The sequence below is a fragment of the Marmota monax genome, unplaced genomic scaffold, assembly GCF_021218885.2.
Source record: "Marmota monax isolate L192 unplaced genomic scaffold, Marmota_monax_Labrador192_F-V1.1 WCK01_AAM20220418_F8-fsc00037, whole genome shotgun sequence".
NCBI lineage: Eukaryota > Metazoa > Chordata > Mammalia > Rodentia > Sciuridae > Marmota > Marmota monax.
The window spans coordinates 7,693,161-7,718,168 of record NW_026693245.1 but is presented as its reverse complement, the minus strand read 5'-3'; the positions used below and the strand labels follow the sequence as shown (position 1 = coordinate 7,718,168).

At 39.3% G+C, this 25,008-nt stretch overlaps 2 protein-coding genes across 2 annotated transcripts in view; both read left to right on the top strand.

Moving 5' to 3' along the window:
• Arl15 (ADP ribosylation factor like GTPase 15) overlaps positions 1–25,008 on the top strand; it is a 389,889-nt gene that overhangs the window by 127,484 nt on the left and 237,397 nt on the right. Inside the window, exon 2 of the mRNA XM_046456278.2 lies at positions 8,139–8,283. Coding sequence (XP_046312234.1) covers positions 8,139–8,283 — 145 coding nt within the window. The remainder of the gene's footprint in view (positions 1–8,138; positions 8,284–25,008) is intronic.
• LOC124100694 (small ribosomal subunit protein eS26-like) lies at positions 5,836–6,256 on the top strand. Its single transcript, XM_046456279.2, has one exon. It carries the CDS (start codon positions 5,873–5,875, stop codon positions 6,218–6,220), a length of 348 nt encoding a protein of 115 aa, XP_046312235.1. The 5' UTR covers positions 5,836–5,872; the 3' UTR covers positions 6,221–6,256.

The following is a 25,008-nucleotide window of genomic DNA, read 5'->3' as shown; positions in this document are numbered from 1 at the left end:
TTTGACCCATCTTCTGTAAAAACAATTTATTGTTTTTCTCGCTAGGGTTTTAAAGAGTGACAGGATTTTCACCTCGAAAAGTGGATTGCTCTTACTGCACGGGGAAGTCTTCTGCTGGGTGGTGTCTGGTGGTCAAGGGCACTCTTGTCAGTGCTCCATCACTGGCTTATTTTTTCTGTTGCCCTAGGTGCCGTCTTGAACTTATTCTTTTCACCTGTTTGCAGGAACAACTAGTTATTCCAAGACACATGGGCATATTTGGCATTCATTTTTCTTTATACAAATAGACAGGACTAGCTAAGAGATTTTGTGTTTCCTATAGATCATTTCCCTCATGTGCATTTCCATACAACCCCATTTATTTGTGCATTTTCTCCCATATTCTCCCTCAACAAATTTTATTTTATTCAGTATTTGCTTATTTATTTATTTTCAAAAGACAGTTGAAATAAGTTGGCAGTTGCATTCAAATTTACTTGCACATGTATTTTAAGGAGGAAAATTTGAGGACTGTTCTACTAGAGATTTCTTTTTTCCTCACTGCCTGGCGTGGAATCAGAAATCTCAATGGCCAGCATGGGCTTCTCTCTATAGACAAGCTTTGTCCTTTCCAGAGGATAAAGAAGGGTTAAATGAAAGAGGCACACAGTGGGAAAAAGAAGCCAGTGGCTCTTCAGGATCCCTTGTCTTCCATCCCAGCCAGGCCCCTCTCCTCCTTCCCTGTTCCCTAATTCAGCTCACAGGAACCTTAAGGATTCTGCTTCTCACCCACATTTTCTAACTTGGGGGAAAACACTGCAAGGTCGCTTTGCCTGGAATGAAAGGTACTGTTAGCCAGAAAGCTAACGGTGCCAGTGAAGGAGCCTAGCAACACCTTCTTCCTGTCCAGGCATCTTTCTCTTCAGCTACATAGGTAAACTTAAAGAATTCTTCCACATCTTGAAAACAGCAGAAATGCCCCATTTCTGATGCTCTGACCTCTGCCTATGGACATGGCAGACCCAGAGCCAAGAGGACATGAGCGGGGGTCCTGGTGCTGGACACTCCTGACTCAACCCCCAACTTTGCCATTTAATAGCTCCCTAGTTCATTTTTAAAGAATCGTGTTGCCCTCTGCATAGAATGGCTCTGAGGTCTCTTCCGCATGACACACCCTCAGATGGTAGAAGCTTATCATTCCAGTGGCTCAGCAAATAGCTCTGGAGCCAGACCTCCAGGGTTTGAATCCAGTTCGTTGTAGACAAGTTGCTTGACTTTAAGCCTCAGTTTCCTTATCTTAAAATGGGAGTCATAGAGTACTTTTCTTACTGAATTGTTCTAGGGAATAAGTGAATTACTATCCATAAATTACCTACATATGGCACTCAATAGTACTAGCTGTCTTTGTTTTTGTTTTTGACTTACTAAGACACCCACCAGTTGTCATGTCTCTTACAGAGCTCAAGCAGCTCTGACTAATCCTCTAACACATTTGGCCTCCTGTTGTATTTTGTATTGGGGTTAGATTTTCAAAAGACAGACCCATATTTGACTATTATAGACTTGGAAAACATTGTGTTCTAAATCAGGTCACTTCAGATATTTAAGAACTTCTTCATGTTTTATTCATTGAACATTCTTAGTATTAGAAAACACTTCCAGAAATTGACTTACTTTCAAAAACTTCTTTTGCATTGTGAAAACTGGTGAGGGTTAAATGTGCAGGTGCTTCTTTCTGGTTTTGAAGCCAAATTACGTGAGAATTGTATCTAGTCAAAGTTATGGCTGAGTATTCTTTTGCCTTTAGGTGCCGACTTATAGATGTTTCATTAATCTAACAAGGGTTTGCTCATTGTTGTGCCAGGTCCCACTCTTGCATAGAAAAAGACCTGGCTGTCTGTGATAGGAGCCCTGGGTTTTTTGTCTGGTGAGACCCATATTTAAATAAGGAGGAAACATTGTGGGGCTTGGGCAGTGACTGTGTGTCTGTGAGGAACTCCCAAAGCTGACTGAAGAAAAATTTCCAGCAACTATACAGAGCTTCAATCAAATTGAATTCATGCTCAGAATAAAATCTTGTATTCATGGTGAAAGACAGAGCATCAATTGAAACAAATGCCATGTCCCAAAAGGCTGGGAATTTAGCAACTCAGGATGGTTGGAAATACTGGCAGTGCAGGGGCTGGTGCCAGAGTGGGAGGTTTTTGAGCAAATCTCTCATCCAGAAATATGTAGTTGTAGGACAACTCTGTTGCTTTGTTTGGGTGCTTGGCCACCCTCAGAAGCCTGTAAAATTTAAGCTTTTTGAACCAGTAATATGATCAAGAATGGCTATGTCTTTGGGTCTGTGTATCTATTTCTATTAGGTGATAAATCAGAAAAATAAGCAAACAAACAAACATGTGCTATAGCGTCAGTTGCAGTGCTGCAGGTGTGTGTACAGGGCCAAGGAGGACAAGGAAGGATTAGTTCTCTGAGGGAGGCAAGGAGGACTTTTGGTGGTGGTGCCATCTCAGCAGAAAGAAGAGAGAAGGGCAGGGGGCCTTTCATTGCAAGTGCACAGGACCTGGTGGTAAGAAGGGTGAGTTCCCAGACTGTTGGAGGGACTAGTGAATGGCTTGGAAGTAGTTAGGATGGGTGAGATGGAAATGTGAGGGGAATGAGGTACACAGTTAAGTGCTCACTCAATGCTTTACATCATTGACTTAGTAACCGAGTAGTCACTGACTGCCTACCATGTACAGTGCTCTGCCAGCTATGCTAAACCCTGACACTATTCCCAAATGGAGCCGGGGATGTTTTAAGATGGTCTTGCTGTCTTGGGGCAGAACCACCAGACTGAAATGCAAGCCTTCATTTTACCTTGCAATGTAATCTTTTGCTTATATTTTATTCCTAACCCATGTGGCCCTGTTTCTTCTTCAAGCAGATATTCCCAATGTTTATGATTCTGCATTTTGAGTGCTCCATATTTCAACTAAAGAGCATATGATTATATGATTTTCCCAAAAGCTATGCTGTAGCCAGTCGGCCTCTCTCAGGACCTACCATTTCATAAAGAACATAGGTAGAAGTTTGTGCACACATGCCAGGAGGAAATGTTCTGTGTCTTGGCATGATGTGGTAGATAGGTTCATAGGTTCTTTCAAAAAGGAGTGACTCATAACTGACCCTGAAGGGCGGGGGAAACCTGGTGAACTCAAGTAGTCAGAGGGAGACCATGACCTTGGTTGCCCCCCAGAGGACATAATTATAATTCAGACTGGCTTTGTTTTCTATTTCCTGCTGCAAGTGAGGGCAGTGTTGTGTGTGTGTGCGCGTCTTGGGTTGAACTGGGATGGGATGGAACTTGTAGAAGCAGCTGTGGGTTAAAAGAAGGGGAATTACTCCAGTCTGGGCTGTTATGTCGGGCTGCCAGGCCCTTGCCCAGGAAGCTAACTAGCAGCAAAGATATCTTAGGAAAATGAGCATCGTGATGAACAGTTATTTACCCGTCTGGCGCCTTTCTTAGTAGAATAATGCGTTGAACCCATGCCTCATAACATCCTCCTGAAGAATGGAAGAGACAGATAGTGTTAAACGTTACTGGTTAATCATGGGGAAACTGAAGCATGGATAGGTTTATGAGGCTTGGGCAGAGCTACACAATGCCTTAGTGTCTGGCCTGGGAATGAAGCCCGAGTTTGCCGCTTGCTGTCAGGACTGCCCGACGGCATTGTGTTTCTCATTGAACAGCGGTGAAAAGGGCTGACTCTCAACAATGCAGGAGCTGCTATAGGAGACAAACACAATGAACTTTGGTACAGTATAGTCTAGAGGCCAAAATGAGTAATTTTAAGTAAATTGACTATAAGATCCAAAGCCTCAGTAAGTTTTTAAACAAAACCAGGGGGGAAAAAAAAAGAAAACTCTGTACAGCTTTTCGGAACTGACTCAAACACCACGAACACCCTCTTCCCTCCCACCATTTGAAATGATATACTCTTACAAGTTTTATTTTGTTGGCTCAAAGTCTGACACTTTTCCCATTTGCCATGGGATGTATTTATTTACTTCAAATACATTTTTACTTTCAGGATTCTGTAGTTTATCTCAAAGATTCTGCCTTGTAATAATGTCAGTGTTGCATTTATTTTCCCAAATGCCTTATTTCCATAGCCTGAGTTTTGGGGGTAGACTTTTAATTTGCTCAGATTTAATTTGGGGTCTTCAAAAACAGTTGGAACTACAGAGACTGGAATTCAGGAAAGCGGTGAACGTGTGCCAGGGGAGTTGCCATGTTTGGTATCTTTGCATTCTGTGCAACTGGAACCAGGGGGGTACAGGTGACAGTCCTGGGAAGTATATAGAAAAAGCAGAGAAGTGGAATGTCATTGCTAAATTGTGTGTTCTGTCAGAAGTGTCTCTGGTGTCCTGGAATAAGTTAACAGGTGATGATTAATGGATTTGGGTACAGAAGTTTTTACACTCCAGATATCAAGAACAATATGAAGATGGAATTATAGAACTTTGGGCTAAAATATGTTGAATAATATTGGTGTATGAATGATTTGTAAATAATTTGAACAGGGCAATAAAAGCAATCAGCTACATATAATTTCATTTTGTATTTAGGATTTATAGTAATTTGGATCACAATAGTTGGGTCCATCCCCCTCTAAGAGACCGTCCATAGGAACTCTGGCACTGGAGCTAAGCAGCAGCGGGCATCTCTAGAGCTGGAATAGGATCTCTCTCTGCTTCCTTCAGCAGAGACCAAAGCAGCCCAGCTATAGAAACAGATGTGAGCAGTGTGTCCCGTCACAGCAGAGCACAGATGACCTCTGCTTAGTGTGAACAGCTGTGAGTCAGGGGCCGACTTCAAGGAGGTACATACACATACATACATAGGACTCTCATCAAGAGTCTGGGAGACTTGAGGAAAAGTTTGCAAAAAGTGAAACAATATCAGCTAGCTTTCTTGCAAATCCAGGATGGGACGTGTTGTGTTGGTATCGAGAAGGCTGCTTATAGCTGCAGTCACAAATCTCGTAGGGGAACACTTAATGGAACTAAAACATGGCCAAAGAAGAGCAACTGACACAAGGAGTGGGAGGAGTTGCTATATAAAGGCAGACTGAAATAATTAAGACTCCACAGGCTTGAAAAGACTGAGAGGAAATGGGATTAGAGTTTAATAAATCCATGTAGAATATGGATTATTAAATATTGTTTACCAGAAGTCAGCAGAACTTCTTAAAAACTGAGGGAAAATGGATTTAGGTCAAAAAGCAGCTCTCCTCTTTCGAGAATAGATCCTGTACATCAAAACCTTTCTTTTGGAAATGAGGCTAACTTCTGGCATTGAAGTGAAAGGAGAAAGTCACAGGTTTCTCTTGGTTTTACACTGTTTTGCTCAAACATGGGTGACCCAGTGGGTGTGGATCAGATATCCTATTGGGTTTCATGCTTCCTTTTTGCTTTTCTTAGGTGAAACTTTAACTGTCATTTTTTTTTCTTTAACCCTTCTTTATTGAGGTGAGATCTACACTCACCTCAATCAAGGCCACTAGGGTTACTGGGATGGAGATGGACAGATGTGGTTCCCATAGTATAATAATTAATAAGAAACTGTGTTCAGAGTGTCGCGATGTTTCTCGCAAAACCTAGAACACTAATTTTCTTCCGCCAGCATGCTAAGTAGTCCCAAAGGTAACTTGTTCCATGCATAAATAAACCCTAGGAACCTCTGTCTGCTCTGGGTTTCTTTGGAAACGCTAAGTAATCAAGAAATTTTTGGAAGTGTTTTTCCGTTCTCGATACTACGGGTTTTCCCCATGTGCGCTTAGGGATCTTGCGCTATATAAGAGGTCGGGCCGGATGTCATGTCCTCTCCCGGGTCCTCGCTTCCAAGATGACCAAAAAAAGAAGGAATAATGGTCGTGTGAAAAAGGGCCGCGGGCATGTGCAGCCTATTCGTTGCACGAACTGTGCCAGGTGCATGCCCAAGGACAAGGCCATTAAGAAGTTCCTCATTGGAAACATCGTGGAGGCCGCAGCCATCAGGGACATTTCCGAAGCAAGTGTTTTCGACGCTGATGTGCTTCCCAAGCTGTATGTGAAGCTGCATTACTGTGTGAGTTGTGCCATTCAGAGCAAGGTAGTCAGGAATCGATCTCGTGAAGCCCAGAAGGACCGGACATCCCCACCTCGTTTTAGATCTGCTGGTGCTGCCCCACAACCTCCACCAAAGCCCATGTAAGGAACTGCATCCATCCTTAATGAGTGAAGAAAAGCTATCTTCTGGAAAAAAATAAAATGGAAATTATAATTAAAAAAAAGAAAGAAAGAAAGAAAGAAAGAAACTGTGTTCATCTGCAAGATGAATTCACAAAAGATCTGTGAGAGCTTCAAGTTAATTGCTGATGAAGTCTTGGGATCAGAGCATACTGCCCTGAGGATGGAATGGCTAAGTGGAGACCCAAACACTGATGAGGAGTTGGCTAAGCCGAGAGTCAGGGGAAGAGGAAATAGCATAGGCCAGTGCCTGGAATGAGACAGGGCCCGCATGGCTTGGGGGAGGTGGGCAAGGGGCTGGTGAGTGGGCTGGAGCAGGTGGTGGACACCTCATGGATCATGATAGGGGTTTGGGCCCTGAAGCAAGAGGAAGTCACCAAAGCATGTTAAGCAGACGTAATAATTTTCTTTTTATAAACAATCACAGAGGCTGCTGTCCAGAGAACAGAGAGGACAAGAGCAAATACACTGGAAGTGGTGGGGGAAATGTTGATGTTGTCCAGGTAACTATGGCCTGGACTGGAGAGAAGTGGACAGATCCTAGAGAGATTTCAGAAGTTTCATGGACTGGTCTTGTGGATCATATATGAGAAATAGGGAAGAGAAATAATCAAGCTTGATTTATGAAAGTGAGACAGCCAATTAGGACTCAGGGTTTATCTGAGAAGATCGACACAGGCTTTTTATTGGTCTCTTCTCTCATGATGACCCATAAGAGAGGGGGTCAGCCTTTCTCTCTCCGTTCCTCATGCTCTCCCTCTCTCATGGATCATTCGGAGCCTAATACTTCTGTTCCTACAAAACTGGCATATAGTAAGCCCCCAGTAAATGGATGTGGCATAAGCCAAAGATCAAAAACTGTGAATCATATTCCGTCTCCTCAATCCCTTTGTTTTAACGCTAGGAGAGCAAACATGTTTGTGCGGTGCACACGCTACCCTACAGGTCATAGCACCCTGAGGTCAGTTTACCTGAAACAATTGAAATTTAGCAAAGGCCAAGAAGACAGTGATATGAAAAGACTCATTTAAATTCTTTAAAATTCTTTTTATTTTGAATTGGCATCAAAGAGTTATGAAAATAGAACAAAGAATTTTGCTATGAACTCTTCAATCAACTTCACGAATCATTAACATTTTACCATGTTTGCTTTATTACACTCCTCCCCTGATGGAGATGGAGAGAAGAGATTTGGAATTTCTCTGAGCCTGTTAATTGCAGACATCAAGATCCTTTACCTCTAAGTACTTACGTGTGTGTTTCCTCAGAACAATGATTTTCCTTACATAACCACAGTACAGTTATTTAATTCAGGAAATTTAACCTTATGCAACACTGTTATCTAATATGTAGTCTATATTCAGTCTTCATTATTGTCCCAATAATGTCATTTATGGCACTTTTTTTCCTCCTGATTCAAGATCTAATCTCAGATGCATTTCATATTGTTTTTATAGTCTTCTTTAACCTAGAATGGTTCCTTAGTCTGTCTTTGACTTTTAAGACATTGATACTTTAGGAAACGGGACAGTTGTCTGGTAGAACATCCCTCAGATTGGCTTTCTCTGGTTTCCTCAGGTTGGGTGCAGGTTGTGTATTTTGGTTCAAATGGTGCATGATGACATCATGCCCACTGCAGAGCACCTGCCATCACAGGAAAGGATGCTGTGGGCTAGACACCTCTCATGGTGGGGTGGTAACCTTGACCATCCAGTTGAGGTGGTGTCATCTGGGTTGCTTTGCTCTTAAGTTACTATTTCCTCTTTATAATTAATAGGATGTTCATCTATTTGTTAACACCTGCGCAGACATCTTTAAATGTTACTAAGTCTTGTTTCCATGTTCTTGTTTAAAGAACCACACTTCCTCTTCTTTCTCGGCAGTGTTTTAGAGCACTTTGCTGCAAGGGACCACCACCTGCACGACCGGAATATGACCTGGTTTGCATAGGCCTCACCGGTTCCGGCAAGACTAGTCTGTTGTCAAAACTCTGCAGTGAAAGTCCCGAGAACGTCGTATCAACCACAGGTAGGTTCTGTGCCAGGTATCAGGCCCTCTCTCCTTCCTATCCTGGCCTTTCCAGCTTGTCCCCACTTCCATTCTAGTTCAAAACTTCTGTCAGTGTATTTATTTCCATGTTAAAAACTCTTACCTCTTTTCCAAAAAAGATATGAAGAGGGCTTAATAGGATTGCATCACTGCGTTCTGTATCCCTCTTGCTGAGCATTTCAGTGGTGCAGAATAAATCAGGCTCAGTAAAATATTAATCCAAACTAATTCTGAAGACTGGAACTCTGGTCTTCTTATGGAGTGAATTCATCTCAGGCCCTCGCAGGGCTGTCCTCCCCTGAATCATTGCTCTGTCCTACTTTTGTTGGTCATGTACTCCCTACGCAGCCCAGCAACAGAGTCTGAATGTTCTCTCCTTAACTATTTTTCACCGGGAGGATAAGCAGTGCAGGGGGCCTTTGATCAGTGTTCCCATGTTGTTTTCTGACTTACAGAACAGTCAGTCTAGGCTAGAGTTCCTCAGTCATTTCCCTCTCAGAGGATGTTGGTGATGTGCAGGCACAGTTTAGCTGTCACAACTGGGAGAGGGGCTACTGGGTAGAGGCCAGTGCCTTCTGCACACCCTGCAGCGCACAGGGAGCCCCCCACCACAAAGAACCCTCCCTCTCCAAAGGTTATCAGTGTCAAAGTTGAGAGCTTTTGTCACTCCCCAAATGCTTCCACTTTCTCTTCTGACAGAGGAACAGGAAAGAAGGGTATAAATTAGAGATGATAAACGGAAGAACAATTGTAGGAGATAAAGAATAGAGCTGCTGTGGGAGGAGATCTAGAGCTGACAGGGAAGGATAGGGCGACAAGTTGTCTGTGAAAGTTGAAGAGCTGCTGTTCATTCAGCTGGATTTTTGAGAACCTACTATGTACTCTGGGGATGAGCAATGATTCTAGCACTGCAAGAGACCCAGTCTGCTGGCCACATAGATGCTAAATTCATGTCTAGAAACTTCCAATGGAGTGGGTCTGGTCAGTGCTGCCTGGCTGGGGAAGGGAAGGATGCTTGAAGAGTCTTTCTTCTTTGGATCCAAAGTTTGCAAGCCAGGGAGATGAGCAGGAACAAAAGAGTGGGAGGTGGAGAAGAAAAGATTTTGGGGCAGTGGAAAAGCTTGTGTGAAGGCAGAAACCAAAGTGGGACCTCTCAGAAACCCCATGGCTTCCTGCATGGCTGCTGTGTGTGTTTAATAGAGTGCTGGGGGCGAATCCTAAGAGAGGCTGTGGCCACCTTCTGGCTAACTTCTTATACCATGCTCAGAAATGCAAGCTTTACTTGTAGACAGTGCAGAGACATTCAGATGTTTTAAGCAAGGAAACTGCATGACAAGCTGGCCATGACGTGGAGGATAAGTTATGAAGAGCACTGATGAGAGGCAGAGGTAGGAGATGATTGTAAATGGTGCCACGCATGTGCTGGAGACCTTAGCTCAGCAGGAGTGGGAAGAATGGAGAGGAGGGGATAAATAGGATACAACATCTGAGGGCTAGAATCAACAGGGCTCGGTGACCAGTTGGGTTTAGAGGGTGAAAAAAGAAGCTGAGAATGACTCATTCTTGGCTTTGGTGGTGGGTGGATGATGAAATTGTTGACCCAAGTGTCCTAACAAGTCAGAAAAATATTGATAATCAAGAGTCTGACATCAGTGCAGTTCAGGTTTTGCTACCAGCTAAGAAAAAAAAAAAAGTGCAGGTTTTGAGAACTTTTCAGATCTTGGAATAATAGACATGAAACTGGAGTTATAAAGAAACGGACTCAGCTTGATTGGAGGGTGAGGGAGAGAGTGAGGGATTGGTAATGAGTTGTGAGCCCACAGAGAGAATGAGCAGAGAACTGGAGAGCAACCTCGGTGCACCGAACCAGGCTAGCCACCTTCTTCTTCCCTCAGAACAGAGTTCCCCCTCCTCTCTCCACTGGATGTGGTCCATATTTCTACCTTTCAGTACCTGTCATACTGCTTTGTTCCCATGTCTACTCCCCCATTCTGGGCTGCAGGCTCCTAAGGGCAGATAGAGCATTTTACTTGGTGTTCTATATCCACGGTCACAAGATTTAGGCATAGATACAGATATTTGTTAAGTGAATAAACAAATGATAGTAAATTGAATCTGCATGGTATTTTTACATAAAGTATCATCTGTGAGCTTCCTAGCCATCTTCTGTGACAGAAAAGAATCTTCATATCCAGTTTTTAACTCTTATCGTCTTAAGATACAAGAGGGTAGTGATATGGCCATTGTTACACAGTTAATGACAGTCACATGCCAGGAGAGATTTTCCAATGACATTTCATGGTATCTAAGGCTTAGGATCTGATCTGAGTATGTACTTGCTGGTTTTATGAAACTGTGGATAGCTTTTGAGTAATGTGCCTCAAACGTATACAAACTTTATTAGCTTAATAATTGTTTCCAAGCCAAGTAACCTCCAATATATGTGTAAGAGTAACACAAAGTATACTTCTCTTTATCTGAGATGTCATCTAGCCCTACTGCTAATTGTTTTGCTCTTCTATTATAATGTGAAATAATTATCTGTAAATATTTTTATAATGTACTCATAAAGTATAATATGTGTTTTATATTTGTTTTTATTTTTAAAAATAATGTTTTCCTTTTGCTGGAACCAATCATAACATTGTGTGCTAGTTGACTTTCTGGTGAGTTAGATATTAAGTTGGCTAACGTTTTGGATATCAAACTTCTATGAGTTGCAATTATTCTGAACTTGGCAGAGTGCCTTTTTGGAGGCCTCTTTGGAGGTCCTTGCCATCAAGAAGTTTACACTGGGTTTGGAAGATAAGTTTCTAGTGATAAAACGGTTCACATTTATTGAATGTTTATTGTATGCCAGGCTCTGTGCTAAGCCAGAATATGATATGGGCTATACTTGACAGTATAAAATGAAAGTGAAAAGTGATCATTTCTAACCTAGGAGATCAAATAAGGCTAATCAAATATTACATTTGAATAAGGCCTCTTATGATAGGGAAGATCTGAGTAATAGGGAGAGGGGTGTGAGAATCAAAAGCATAGGTGATTCAGAGAAAAGTTAGTGGTCTTTATGCACAAGATGCAGCATTGTATGAAGTGTTGGGATCCAAGGCCAGAGACTAGAGAAGTTGCTGGGAGAGGCCTGTGACACGAGAGGTGATCCAGCAGGCAAAGTAGTTACTTGAGATGGAGAGTTAAGAGTCACATGTAATTTTATTGATACTGTAAAATGTGATAATTATATTGGGTAATATAAAGAAAGGGAAAAGAATCGATTATGACTCAAGTTTCTAACTTGGTGTTTGAGTGAATTGTAAAAAGAAGTAGGGAAAACATGACAGATAGTTTTAAGATAAAAAGAATGAGGTTAGTTTGGGGTTTACTAATTTTGAGGTATCGGCATGACATCCAACAGTGATCAAATGGTTTTAAAAAAAAAATAGACTAGGGAGATTTTAGAGCTACAGATCCAGATTGAAGAGGCAATTTTAATTGTGGATTTGGATGAGATCATACAGAAAGAATGGATGGAGACAGACAGGCAAGAAGGTTGCTAAGCACCAACTATATTTCATTCACCTATTGTGTATTTATTGACTGCATACTGTGCAACTGGCCCTGATTTAGGTACTAAGCATGATCAGTTATCAAAACAGATAAACATGCCTGCCCTTACATCTTATGTATCTTATTATATCTTATGTATCTGATGAGGAATCTATAAGCCGGGCAGTTTTGTGCAGTATCATGTAAGTTCAGTATGGTCAAGAAGTAAAAAGAACCAACAATATAAACCTAAGTCTAAAGAACGAGAAGGGTATGATCATTAATGACCAATGATAGTGATATTGCCGATTATCAGTGACGAGTCCTGCTTCCTCACATGTTGAAGTATAACATTAGAGAAGCACGCCAAGGCAAGCATGTAAAGCAGGGTTTATTAAAAAAGGGGTAACAGTGGTTCACAGCTGTAATCCCGGAGGCTGAGACAGGAGGATCCCGAGTTCAAAGCCAGCCTCAGGAAAAAGCAAGGTGCTAAGCGACTCAGTGAGATCCTGTCTCTAAATAAAATACAAACCAGGGCTGGGAATGTGGCTCAGTGGTCGAGTGCCCCCGAATTGAATCCCCAGCACCCCCCCAAAATAAATAAGTAAAATAATAAAAAGGGGTAACATAAACTTTTCTCAGGAGGGAGAAGGGGGCCATAGGTGGTATTCTGGTATCTCAAGAAGTGAGGGTGTTCTGCCTTTTTTTTTTTTTTTTTTTTTAAATGTCCTAGGCTTCCTTTGTCTCCTGCTCTCTTTCCCTTATCTTTCTCCTTCCTGTATACTTGACTAGGCCCAGGAGATGCTCAGGTGGGATGGCCAAAGGGTGAGAAGCAGATGGATAGGAGGAAGGGCCAGATGGAACAACCCAGGACACATAATTAACAACTTTTATAACTTCCTGTAGGGAGGGAGAATTCCTGGGACAGGTTACCTTAGCAACAGGTTGGAGCAGGGCAGGTTATCTTGATAAGGGTGGAGGAAGAGCTCTGGAGGCATTTCAATCCCCAGGGGATAGTCTCCAACTTCCCAGACTTAAATTGGCTTCCTTGATCTGACCTGACTTGATTTACCTATCTATACTTACAGCCTGTCTAATTCTGCCTTCAGTAGAACAGTTTCAGTAGATTGTTGGGGATAGAAACCAACCTCAGGAATGAGGGGATAATGAGTAAGTAAAGGGAATGAGCTATAAACTATCATTTTCATTCCTTGGTCCTTTGGCTAAGATTGCATATAGACTCTTCTTTCAAGAAGAGAGACAAAAAAAAAAATTTAAAAAGAGAGAGAAAGCAATGTTAAAAGAATTTATTTTTATAAGGAAAGGTTATCATGTGTTCATGCTAGTAGACAGAGGCATAAAGGTGGTTGCCTGGTGAGAAGTAAAGACAGAAGATGCTCAGGAGAGGGTGGTGCATGCAAGAATGAGTAAGGATTCTGGTTCTAGTCAAAATGGGATAACTGGGCTGGCTTACCCTCACACCTGAAACAACAGAGATAATATTAAAAAAAAAAAAAAAAAACAGCTAGGTGCAGTCATGCAAACCTGTAATCTCAGCCGCTCTAGAGGCTGAGGCTGGGAGGATTGTGAGGGTTGAGGTTAGCCTGGGCAACTTAGGCCCTGTCTCAAAAATAAAAGCAATAAATAAAAAGGGCCCAGGATACAGCTCAGTGGCAGAGCATCCCTGGGTTCAACTGTCAGAACTGAAAAAAAAATAAAGTGAAAAATAAAAGTATGAAATATATAAAACGGTTTTCAAGTAAGTGAATGTGAAGCAACAAAGGACAGTCATCCCTGAGAAATAAGAAACAAGTGTATTGAGCCCTATGATTGCCCCAGCTTACTGCCTTGAGTGAGCTTCCAGGCTGTGACACTGTTCCAGAGGGAGCTGAAGTAGAACTCAGTGTATTTCCTGCATTCAGAAGATGGAGCTGAGAATCAAGGAGATCAAGCAGCTAGAGTTAATAAGACAGCGTACTAGACAAAATAGAGTTGCACAGAGAGAGACCCCTAGAGATCTTCAGTGTGTATCCTTTGAATATTTTGTGGACAAAGCAAGCACATGAGGAAACTACTCAAGGGCAGGAAAAGAAATACCTGAAAGTACTAGGGGACATAGTGCTTGGTCTTCTCATGGGGCTGAAACTTATGACTATAACCACCAGACAGAATGGAAAAGTCATAATTCATGAGGAACTAGGTAGAATACTCAACAGAATCTTGCCTCAGGAATTGGCTTAAGCTGAGTACTGCTCTGGATTCACCTAGCAGATCATATTACCCAGTCCAAAAGGTTCAAGTAATTTTCTGGTGGTGCTAATGTATCCCAGTACAAATCTGTATAAGATTTAGAGAAATAGCATGCAACAAGGTAAAATTCACAGTGTCTGACATTCAATTCAAGATTATCAGGCACGGGAAGAGATAGAAAGACACAATTCATAACGAGGAGGATAAGCATTCATTTAAAACTTACCAGAACTGACACAGATATTAGAATTAACAAAGAAAGACATTATAACTGTATTATATCTGTTCATAAGGTTCAGACATGGAAGATTTAAGAAATGTGGTTGTGGTTCAATGATAGAGCGCTTTCCTGGCATGAGTGAGACACTGGGTCCGATCCCAGTATCACATAAAAAAATAAATAAATCAAATAAAGGTATTAAAAAAAGGAAACCCTGTATAAAACTTCTACTCATAAATAATACCTAAGATAAAATGTGTGTCAGATGAGATTAATACCAATTGATGAAAAGAAAGGATTAGATGAACTTAAGAGTGTTAGCATTGTAGAATCTATCCAAGAGAGGGGGAAGAGCATCAGTGAGCTCTTTGAGTGCATGAAGCCAAAGGGGTGGGGAGAAGGACAGAAAAAAAATTGAAGAGATAATGGCTGAAACATTGCCAAATCTGAAGACAACTATGCTCCCACAGATCCAAGAAGCCCATGGAACCCCAAATGTAAGAAATGTGAACAAAAGCATACCAAGATACATCATAATAAAATTGCCTGAAGCCTGTGGTTAAAAAAAAAATATGATGGTCAATTTTATATATAACATGGCCATGGTGTCCACAGAGGTGGTCTAACATTATTCTGAATATTTCTATGATGATGTTGTTTTAGATGAGATTAGTACTTAACTCTCTGGACTTTGAGTAAAGCAGATTGCCCTCTATACTATGGTGTGACCTCTAGGTAGTTGAAGTCCTGAACAGAATAAAAGACTGACCTCCCTAGAATAAGAGGGAATTCTACAGCAGATGACCTTTGGATTTGAACTTTGCACTGGCTCTTTTCTGAGTCTCTAGCCTGCCAGCTGACTGCCGCAGATTTTGGACTTATCAGCCTCCTGTATGTGAACTAATTCCTTAAATCAATACCCACCCCCAGGAGAGAGAGAGGGGTGGGGGAGGGAATGAGAATGAGCAAGACATGGAGACATACACACATACACATGTAATGGATATATACAGAAATGTCCTTTTGATTTTTATTTTGGGAATTTTGAGGAATACATAAAGAAATCCTAAAAAGCAGATAAAATGTATTATATATATGAGCGCTAAGATGAAAATGACATCAGATTTCTCACTGGAAACAGTGCAAGTGAGAAGACAATGGAACAGCATCAGTAATGTAGTGAAAGTGTGGGGAGGCGCCCTGTATCCTAGAAAAAATATTTAAAAGGAAAGTAAAAAATTGTTTTTTCCCCCATATATACAAAAGTTGAAAGAATGTATTACTAGCAGATCAACATTATAAGAAATGATAAATGAAGACCTCCAGAAAGATGAGAAATGATATCAGTTATAAATCTATATGTGTATAAGATACATATATGAATCTGTATCCATAGAAGATATGTAAATACATAAAGATTTATATATAAATATGGATAAATCTGTATCCATATAAGATACATATAACAATGAAGAGTACCAGAAATGAAAATTACAGGGGCAATCAAGATTTAGTTTATATTACTTAAATATCTTTAGAAGATAACTGTTTAAAAATAACCATGTATTATGAGGTTTATAAGATATGTAAAAGTAAAATGCATGAGAATAACATAAATATCATAGGAGGAAAAACAAATGCAGCATATTGTAATGTTCTTACTATACTGTATATAAAGTGGTATAATAACACTTGAAGGCAGACTGATTAAAGATGTGCTATATAAATCCTAAAGTAGCACTAAAATCAGTGATATCTTTTTTTTTTTTTTTTGGTGGGGGAGGTTAGAGGACATCCCCAGCCCGTTTTTTACAATTCATTTATTCAATCTCATTAAGTTGCTTTGGGCCTCACTAAGTTACTGAGGCTGCCTTTGAACTTGCGATCCTCCTGCATTTCTGGGATTACAGGCCTGTGCCACTGTGCCTGCTCACAAATGCCGCAGTCTGGCTGGGCACAATCAGGAGCCACTTGTCAAAAGAAACTAACTTTATTTTTAGAACCACACACGCCAAACAAAACAGCCTCTCAGGAAAAATCCTCAGAGCCTCAACTGCCACCACCAGCTTTCCACAAGCCTGATTCTCCCACACAAGCTTCTCCCCACCTCCCACAATCCTCCTGCTCTTGAGGCCGATTGGCTGGGTCACATGGGCGGAGCCAAAAAAGTCCCCCAATGAGCAGCTCCGTGGTCTGAAAGGGCAGGGAAACAGCCCAATGAGCATCACCGCAGAGGAGCCAATCAGCTAGATGTTGCTGGGGCCGCTGTGAGCCAATCATCAGCCGGCAGCTGGAAGTTTGCTGGCAGCTGGAAGTTTGCTGGGGCCCCTTCGGCTGTGGCTCTCAACATCTTAAATAAGATAATATGTATTTACCAAAAACAACCAATTCAAAGGAAGGCAGAAAAAGAAGAAAACAAGGGAGCAAGAATAGATGGGACAAATAGGAAACAAGTGGCAAAGTGACACTGAATTACCAATCAAGTGTTGATAACCATTAACAATCAAGTTAAATATAAATGACTGATTTGATATGATTTGATTTTTTAAAAAAAGCAATTCCACCAAATGTCCACTTTAGGAAAGAATCTTTAAACATAGACACAAATAGGTTAAAAGGAAAGAATGGGAAAAGACAGGATCATACTAGAAGTGTGATGGAAGTTGCAGTGGTTATATTAATATGAGATAATGTACTTTTCAGAGTAAAGACTAATGCTGAGAATAACAAAGTTCATTTCATGATGATGAAGGGGTCATTTAATTCAAGAGGACATAACAATGCCAAACATTTATGTACCTAATAACAGAGCTTCAAAATATATGAAGTACAACATGACAGAACTACAAAGGAAATTAGAAAAAATTATAATAAGAGTTTTCACTCTTTCATCAAATAATAAAACATGCAAGAGGAAAATCAGCCAAGACAGAGTAGATTTGAACAACACTATCAGCCAACTTGACTAACATAGAACACTCCACCCAACAGCAGAAGGCATTCTTCTCAAGTGCAAATGGAACATTTACCAAATTAGACCATCATCTAGGACATAAAACAAATCTCAATAAATTCAGACGGACTCAACTCGTACTAAACATGTTTGCAGATTGTAGTGGAATGGAATTTGAAATCAATAACAAGAAGACCTTGAAAATTTTTCTCTTGATATGGTAACTGAATAACTTCTAAGTAATGTATGGATCAAAGAAAAAAATCAAAAGAGAAACTATAAAGTATTTATCACAGCACAACTACACAACATATCAATCTGTGGTTTGTCTCTCAAAGCAGTATTTTGGTGGGGGAGGATTTATAGAACTCAACTGCCCATATTAGAAAAGGAGAGGTTCAAATTAGTGTTCCTAGCTCTACATAAAAAAACTAAAAGAGAAGAATAGATTACAACCAAAGTAAGCAGAAGAAATGAAATAATAAGGCCAAAATGGAAATCTTTAATATGGAAAAGCAATTGGTTTTTTTGAGAAGGTCAATAAAATTGATAAAACTCTAGCCATAGTGATCAGGAAAAACCAAAGAAGACACAAATTACCAATATCAGGAATGAGAGAGACGGCATCAGTACAGATTTCATAAATATTAAGAAGATGGTAAGGAATGTTATGACCAACTTTTTGCCAATGAATTTGACAACATATCTGAAATGGACAAATCTTTGAAAGAAAAATCTTTCAATCTCAAGATTTATCAATGTAATTGAAATTATAGTTAAGAAGAGAAAACTTGAAGTGTAATTGGCTTCACTAGTGAATCCTACCAAACATTTAAAGGAAAACACAATGTCAATTCTCCTTGATATCTTCCAGAAAACTTTCCAGCTCCTTTTATAAAACTGAATTTAACTGGATACCAAAACCAGACAAAGGCATTACAAGAAAATTCCCTGCCAATAACCCTCTTGAACACAGATGCAGAGATGATAAACAACTACTCGCAAATCAAATCTAGCAATAATATATTAGTAGGATAATTTATTGAAACCAAGTGACATCTATCCTAGGAATGCAGTTACTTTTTATGTTAAAAAAGCAATCTGGAGCTAGGTTTGTAGTTCCGTGGTGGAGTGCTTGCCTAGCATGTGCAAGGCCCTGGGTTTGACCCCCAGCCCATAGGAATAACAAAAATCATAATATCAAAGTCTACCCAACTGTTAAAGGACATTTGTGAAAATTCTCACAGCTATTGCCACATTTATGGTGAAAGATGACTCTTCCTCAGATCATAAGACACTGATGTCTGTTCTTATCACGTCTACTCAACATTATAGTAGAGATTCTAACCAACACACCAGGCATGATCTCATCAATATAGAAAATTTAATTTGAATCTATAACTTTATACCAGTAAATTAGACATGACTGATGTGAATTAGAGCTGATGATTTTAGAGATCTGAAAACTGACTTAGAGGTTAGCTGTGGATTTAATATGGAGAATGTTGCCTTAATTTTAGAAGAAGGTAGGGCATGGTTTACAATGGTAAGTTGAATACTGAATTCAATCAGATAGATGAACATATTCTCCAAGTATTAGAGGATGGAAAGATGAACACCCATACGCAAGCAGATGCCGTACTTCAGGTGGAAAGTTATTGACTGTGGTAGTGAAGTGATCTCAAAGTATTATTAGGAAGCAGGGCTTATGCTGGGAGGTACTGATAAGGAAAGGCTCTGTTGGTTAGTGGAAAAAGAAAAAGTGTGCAAGAAAATGTTGGAGCATGTAGAACGCTTTCCTTAACATAGGGGAGGTTCCATACAGTTCAGTGAAAGGGCTCTGTAATGATCAAGGTAGGGCTGCATTGGATATGAGAAGCATGAAGATACAGCAGAGAGCAAAGAAGGAGTAGATGGTTGTTGGTTGGGTCCTTATGTTCATTGTAGTGAAAGAAGGAGGGCAAGATGTTAGAGAAACAAATTAACGATGGCGGGGGGGATGAGGTGAGGGAGAGGCAGCAGAGAGTCAAGCAGGCTGACTTTAGGTACCAGTGGACCCACAGAAACTGTTGTGTGCTAGCATTCCAAATGGGCATTGCTGGCATCTTTGAACATACAACCCAGGCTCAGGGTTCTTTTTTGAGGAATACCTGGATGTATATGTAAGTGAAGAATAAAGGAGGTGGAAGGAAGATACTAAAATAAACAAACAAGCATCAGTTGTGGAAATGGTAGCTAGAAAAAATGAGAAGTCAGAAAGCCACACATGCCTGTGGATGATTGAGTGAGAGAGAAGGGAGGAAAATAGCTGGGGGAGCCTGTAGGGAACGAGTCACAAAGCAAGGGATCTGGGGACTTGAGCATATAAAACCAAGTCACTGGAAATCTAAAATTAACAAGCTCAACATAAGAAGAAACAATGCCATTGAGAAATATTTGCATAAAACATTAAGATAACAATTTGTGGCTGTCCTACTTAGAGAATTCAATCACATTTACAGATATCATTGAGAATCTAATATAAATTATGTTAAGTCCACAAAGATAATTCATAAACAGAAAAAGTGGCAAATAAATTGATGGAGCAGGTTCAGCTTTACCAAAAATTCATTTTTATGAGGGAATAAACAAAAAAGTTAGTTTTATACTTAAATTTACCAAAATTCATTTCTTTATGATAAGACCCAATGCTGAGAAGATAGTAGTGGCATTGAGATGTACATGTACTACTGGTGCCATTGTGATTGTTACTGTCCCTTTTCTTGGAAAACAATTATTCATATAAACCAAAAATTACCAAAATACTCATAGACCTGGTCGTGATGCCAATAGCCATTTATTATAAACAAGTCATTTAAAAGAAACTATATCCAGAAGGCAATTCCTTGCAACATTTTGTATAATAGTTAAAACTCAAAAGCAACCTCGGCGTCCTACAGCAAGGGAGGTTATTTAATGAATTATGGAATCTCAATTGAAATGATTATAGATTAGAAAATGTATATATTTTTCTATTGAAGAAAGTGAAAAAATTAAACTTACATTTATTTTTTAAGTTAAGCCATGGAAAACTATGCTTTTGTACATAAACTGGAAATAACATGTAACATCACTATGTACTTTGTTAATGTGGCTGAATTATGTTGAGCTTCATTTTAAATTATTTCTTTATTTGATAATGTTTTGACACTAAAAAGTCAATTAAGAATGAAATGTTGGAAGATTTTTGAAGAATTAAAAAGAGGATCTACCTTAAGAGCTGGTTTCTTATGAAATGAAAACATATCGTAAGAAGGGCATGTCCATCCAATTTCAGCAAGGCAAGAATGCCTGCCTTTTTTCCAGGAAGAAAGGGAATCCAAACTTTATTGGATCATTAACTTTAGCATTCTTTCAGCTTTGACATAATTTTTAAAAGACACTTAAATTGTCAAAACTCAAAGGGCCAAGAAATCCTCCAGAGAGCAGGACGAGGTTAGTGGAGAGAGAGAAATTGGGCATCTTGCTCTTTGGTCTAAAAAACAAAAGTGAATTCTGCCCAGAACAAATTTCTTGACTGTGTCTGCTGAGGAATTTGTTGATAAGAGGGGTTTTTAAACTATAGAATACACAAATATTCACTTTTTTTTTCTTTTTAAACCAGAGGAATGGAATCTAAAGTCTCAGGATAATATAATGATATATCATGGAGAATAACCTAGAGAAAACTGAACACTCTGAATTGAGAAAGGTTGAAAATATCTTTAGGGATATGTATTTCTGTACTTGAAAAATTGTCAAGTAGTATGTCATTCAGTTAAAATAGAAAAAGATCATGACTGTTTGAAAGAAAAAGTTCATGAAAACTTGAATGAAGCATTTAAATAACTTTAGTATTAGCTGAAGATGTGTTAATAAGAGAAACAATGTTAGAAAAAGTCAGATTTAGGTATCTGCTAAAGGATGGTTTTCTAAATGCCAGTAGATTAAATTTTCTTTGTGATATTGAAATTGTATTTATAAGAATTTTGCTAGATTTTTATTCAGACACCACAAATATCAATGCAATGGCATAAATGATGCTCTTGGTCCAGAACAAGACTACCAGATGTATAGACCGTCTTTCCTTCAGCAGTTCTTAGAGTGTCCAGGTTAGAAGCACACGTACCGTCGTGTATCTGCGTGATTGTGTGCAGCCTTGGGGGTGGGGGTGAGGACAATGAAATTTGTAGGCCCAAGTAAAACACTCATGTGTTCCACATGATGAATAAAAATAGACTAACTTTCCTCCCAAAACTAATTTTGTTACAATTCCAGGAATGCTCTTTCCCCATGAAAAATTTCAAATCTATCTTCCCTCTATCACAGGTTTTGTTGGATTTAAGGACTGCAGAACAAAGTCTGAAAGATATGCAAACAATCATTTCCCCAAAGAGTTACTAAGTCATATATTTATTAAAATTTGTGGGGTTAAATCTTAGGGGAGGTTTCAGTCTTACTAATGTAGCTTAGATAGGCCAGGAAAAAATGAGTGCGTTGCTTCGGCTTCAGCCATCAAGTTGTTTGAATGGAGCCTGGGGAGACCTACCCTTGAGGGCTTCAGCCAAATACTGGAGGCCATTGAGGATCGACTCAGTGGTTACTGTTGTTTTCTCCTTCTTGCTGATTATAAGTAATGCACTCCCAATTTTAAAGAAAACTTGCAGAGCTGATCTAATTCACTCATTTTGCAGATGAGGAATTCAAAGCCAAAGCAAGGGAAAAAAATGTGGCTGGTGAGTCTTAGCACCATGACCAGCCCTCCTAGGCAGTGTCTTGTCCCAGTGACTCATCCAAGGACATTCAGCTCTGAAGAAGTAAGAGATGATAACACCAACATGGCTTCGTCAGTTGGACATTTTTTGTTCCTTCCGAGTTCCTATTTTTATTAATAATATCTATCAAAAAAGACAACCTAAATTCATACTGTCATTTCTATTGCATTATTAAGAAAGCAGTATCATGTAGACCTAAGAACACTTATTTGGACTTCTTGTGTTTAATTATTTATAAAAAGAGGAGAGTAAAGTATTGGGTTTAATAGGAGTGTGTGCATTGCCAAGTCTACTCCACCAGTATTTAGGTTCAAAGTTGAACAAAATAGGAAGACTATCAACTTTGTGGTACTTGGAGGCCGTGCAATGGTGTAGCATTCTGTTGACAAGATCTGGGTTCGGGTTTTGAATATAGTACTTAGTACTCTTCACCAGGTCCTTAACTCCTCTGTGCTTTACTTTCTTCTTGACTTTAACTTTGGGATTGTTGTAACAGCTAAGTTAGCAAATAGATGTAAATACCTTAGCCTCGATCTTTAAATAATATTGAGATCCAGTGGTGTGCCAAGCACTAGCCTGGCATGTAGGATTCGCTGTACTTTTGCTTCTCCATGTGGATTCTTGCAGTCTAGTGGGCAAAATACATAATACAGGTATACTGATGTGTAGTTACAACTGTGAAAATTAGGCAGAGCCCAAATTTGAACACAGATGTTTTTTGCTCTAGAGCCTATGTTTTTATTCCTCAAAGAAATCCTTTGAGAAAGGTCTTTTGATTGTATGATTTTTGTATCTCTATTAAATATTAATTTCTTCTCTCTCCCTGTCCTCATCCAACCCAGTGTACAGGAATAAAATATAGTGTGTTGATTGCCTTTCTTGGTTGCCCTTCTGGTGAATTCAGAGTGTTGCCTTATTTCTGTTTAATCTTTGCAAATGCAGCAGATGACTAATATAAAAAAAAAACAACAACTTTTTCTTTCATGAAAAGAAATGGCTCCTGATATTCATTTCTGGCTCACGTTTTTTGTAGCCTTCTTTCAGAAATATTCAGTGTATATATGGACATGTGTATTTGTATCGGCATATGCACATTTTTATGTTTCAACTGAATTGACTAACTTGAATGATAAGTTAAGTTCTAAATATATTGTTAATTATAGAACTACATACTCTGAATATATTTTTATAATATAAATCTTTTATTGCATGCATTAAAAATGATTTCCTTACACAAATGGATAATTATGAGTGTATTTTTAAGATTATACTAATATCATGTTCTAGACTGATTATTTAGACTTTGCCCTCTGAACATTAGATAATACAGCTGTACTATAAAAATAATATAGAGATGGCATTATGGAGAACTGGGTATACCTTTGCAGTATGAATGTAGCCACACGTGTTCTGTTTGTGGAGAAAATGTTTATGAGTATTCTATAGGAACATTTATATGCCTATAAATAACGTTTCTAGGTTACTTTGCTCAGTATGAACATTTGAGGATATTTTTGTTGTCAATTTATTATAAAGACTCCGCAAGGATTTAAAGACAATAACAGTAATATAATCTGCCAGTTGGATTAATAAATTTCCAAAATTGTATTTTGTGTATGGGTGCGGACATTACTGGAAGAATATTACTTCCCTTTGAGTGCCTGCATTTTGTCAGCTTTTAAGAATCAAAGCTGTTAAACATTGCTGGTGTGCGCCATAATTTTCTTTTCCAAAGTTGGGACCTGCCCTACTTCTTTGGAAAATCCATATTTGAGTTGTCCTGAACATGATCACTAATAGACTTTTTAACATTTGTAGAGGGCTTTTTGTTTCCAGGATTTCACAATCATTGCATTTTAATCCGTATGACATCCATGTGAGTTAGACTGATACATTCAAGCATTCAAGTCTCCTGCAGTGGAATTTTGGTGCCAACAGAAGTATTATGATTGGCACCGGCTTTCCTGAATTTCCCAGAGGCCAGACACCTGGAGAGGCTTTCCTTCAGGCCTTGGGGTACATGCCAGTGCTACAGCCACATGGGACTGCCTCCTCATTCCTCCTGCTGCTGTACTAAGATTGAGGGACTTCATGCACCAGTATACCTAATGCTGCACTGACCTCAAAGGAAGGATATGTTTTGGAAGATGCTTAGAGGATCCAATGAACATTTACTTTCTGTGCAGGAAATTTCAACTATTGATACCTCCATTAATTCAACAGAAGTACTTTTCAGTACTGGTAACTTTTACTTGATTAATAAATGAGCACCCAAAATTTCTTTCTTGTGAGTTTGAAATATGTTTAGGCAGGCAGAAATTCTGTGATTTTTCTGTGATTTAATACCTAATGATTAAATTATCAACAATTAAATTCTGTGATTTAATACCTAATGATTAAATTATCAACAATTAAGCATCAATTAAAATATAATTCCAGAAGACATACTGTATGTTTATTGTGCACAGGGAACTGTAATAAACACAGTACATGCATTGTTTTATCCTGACCAAGCTAGAATTGAAACCTAGTTTTGTCTACTTCCAAAGTCAGTTCTTCAACCATCCTTTCATGGATGGCGATGGATAGTTTATCAAAGTACTGTGACAACATATGGCCAAGGAATGCGAAGGATGGGCTAGATTATGAAGGCACACGCTGATTTTCTATTTTTATAAAGCAAAGCAAATCCATGTAAAATAATTGTTCTTATTCACACCATACTTTTATGTATCTTTTCACCTTTCAGCCATAACTTGTTTTAAATAATAAGTATTTGTGTGGTCTTCTTTATTGAAATTTCTTGGAAAGGGGTCTGTGTTTCATTCACCTAGTAATTCTTTTTTTTTTATTGGTTGTTCAAAACATTGCAAAGCTCTTGACATATCATATTTCATACATTAGATTCAAGTGGATTATGAGCTCCCATTTTTACCCCAAAT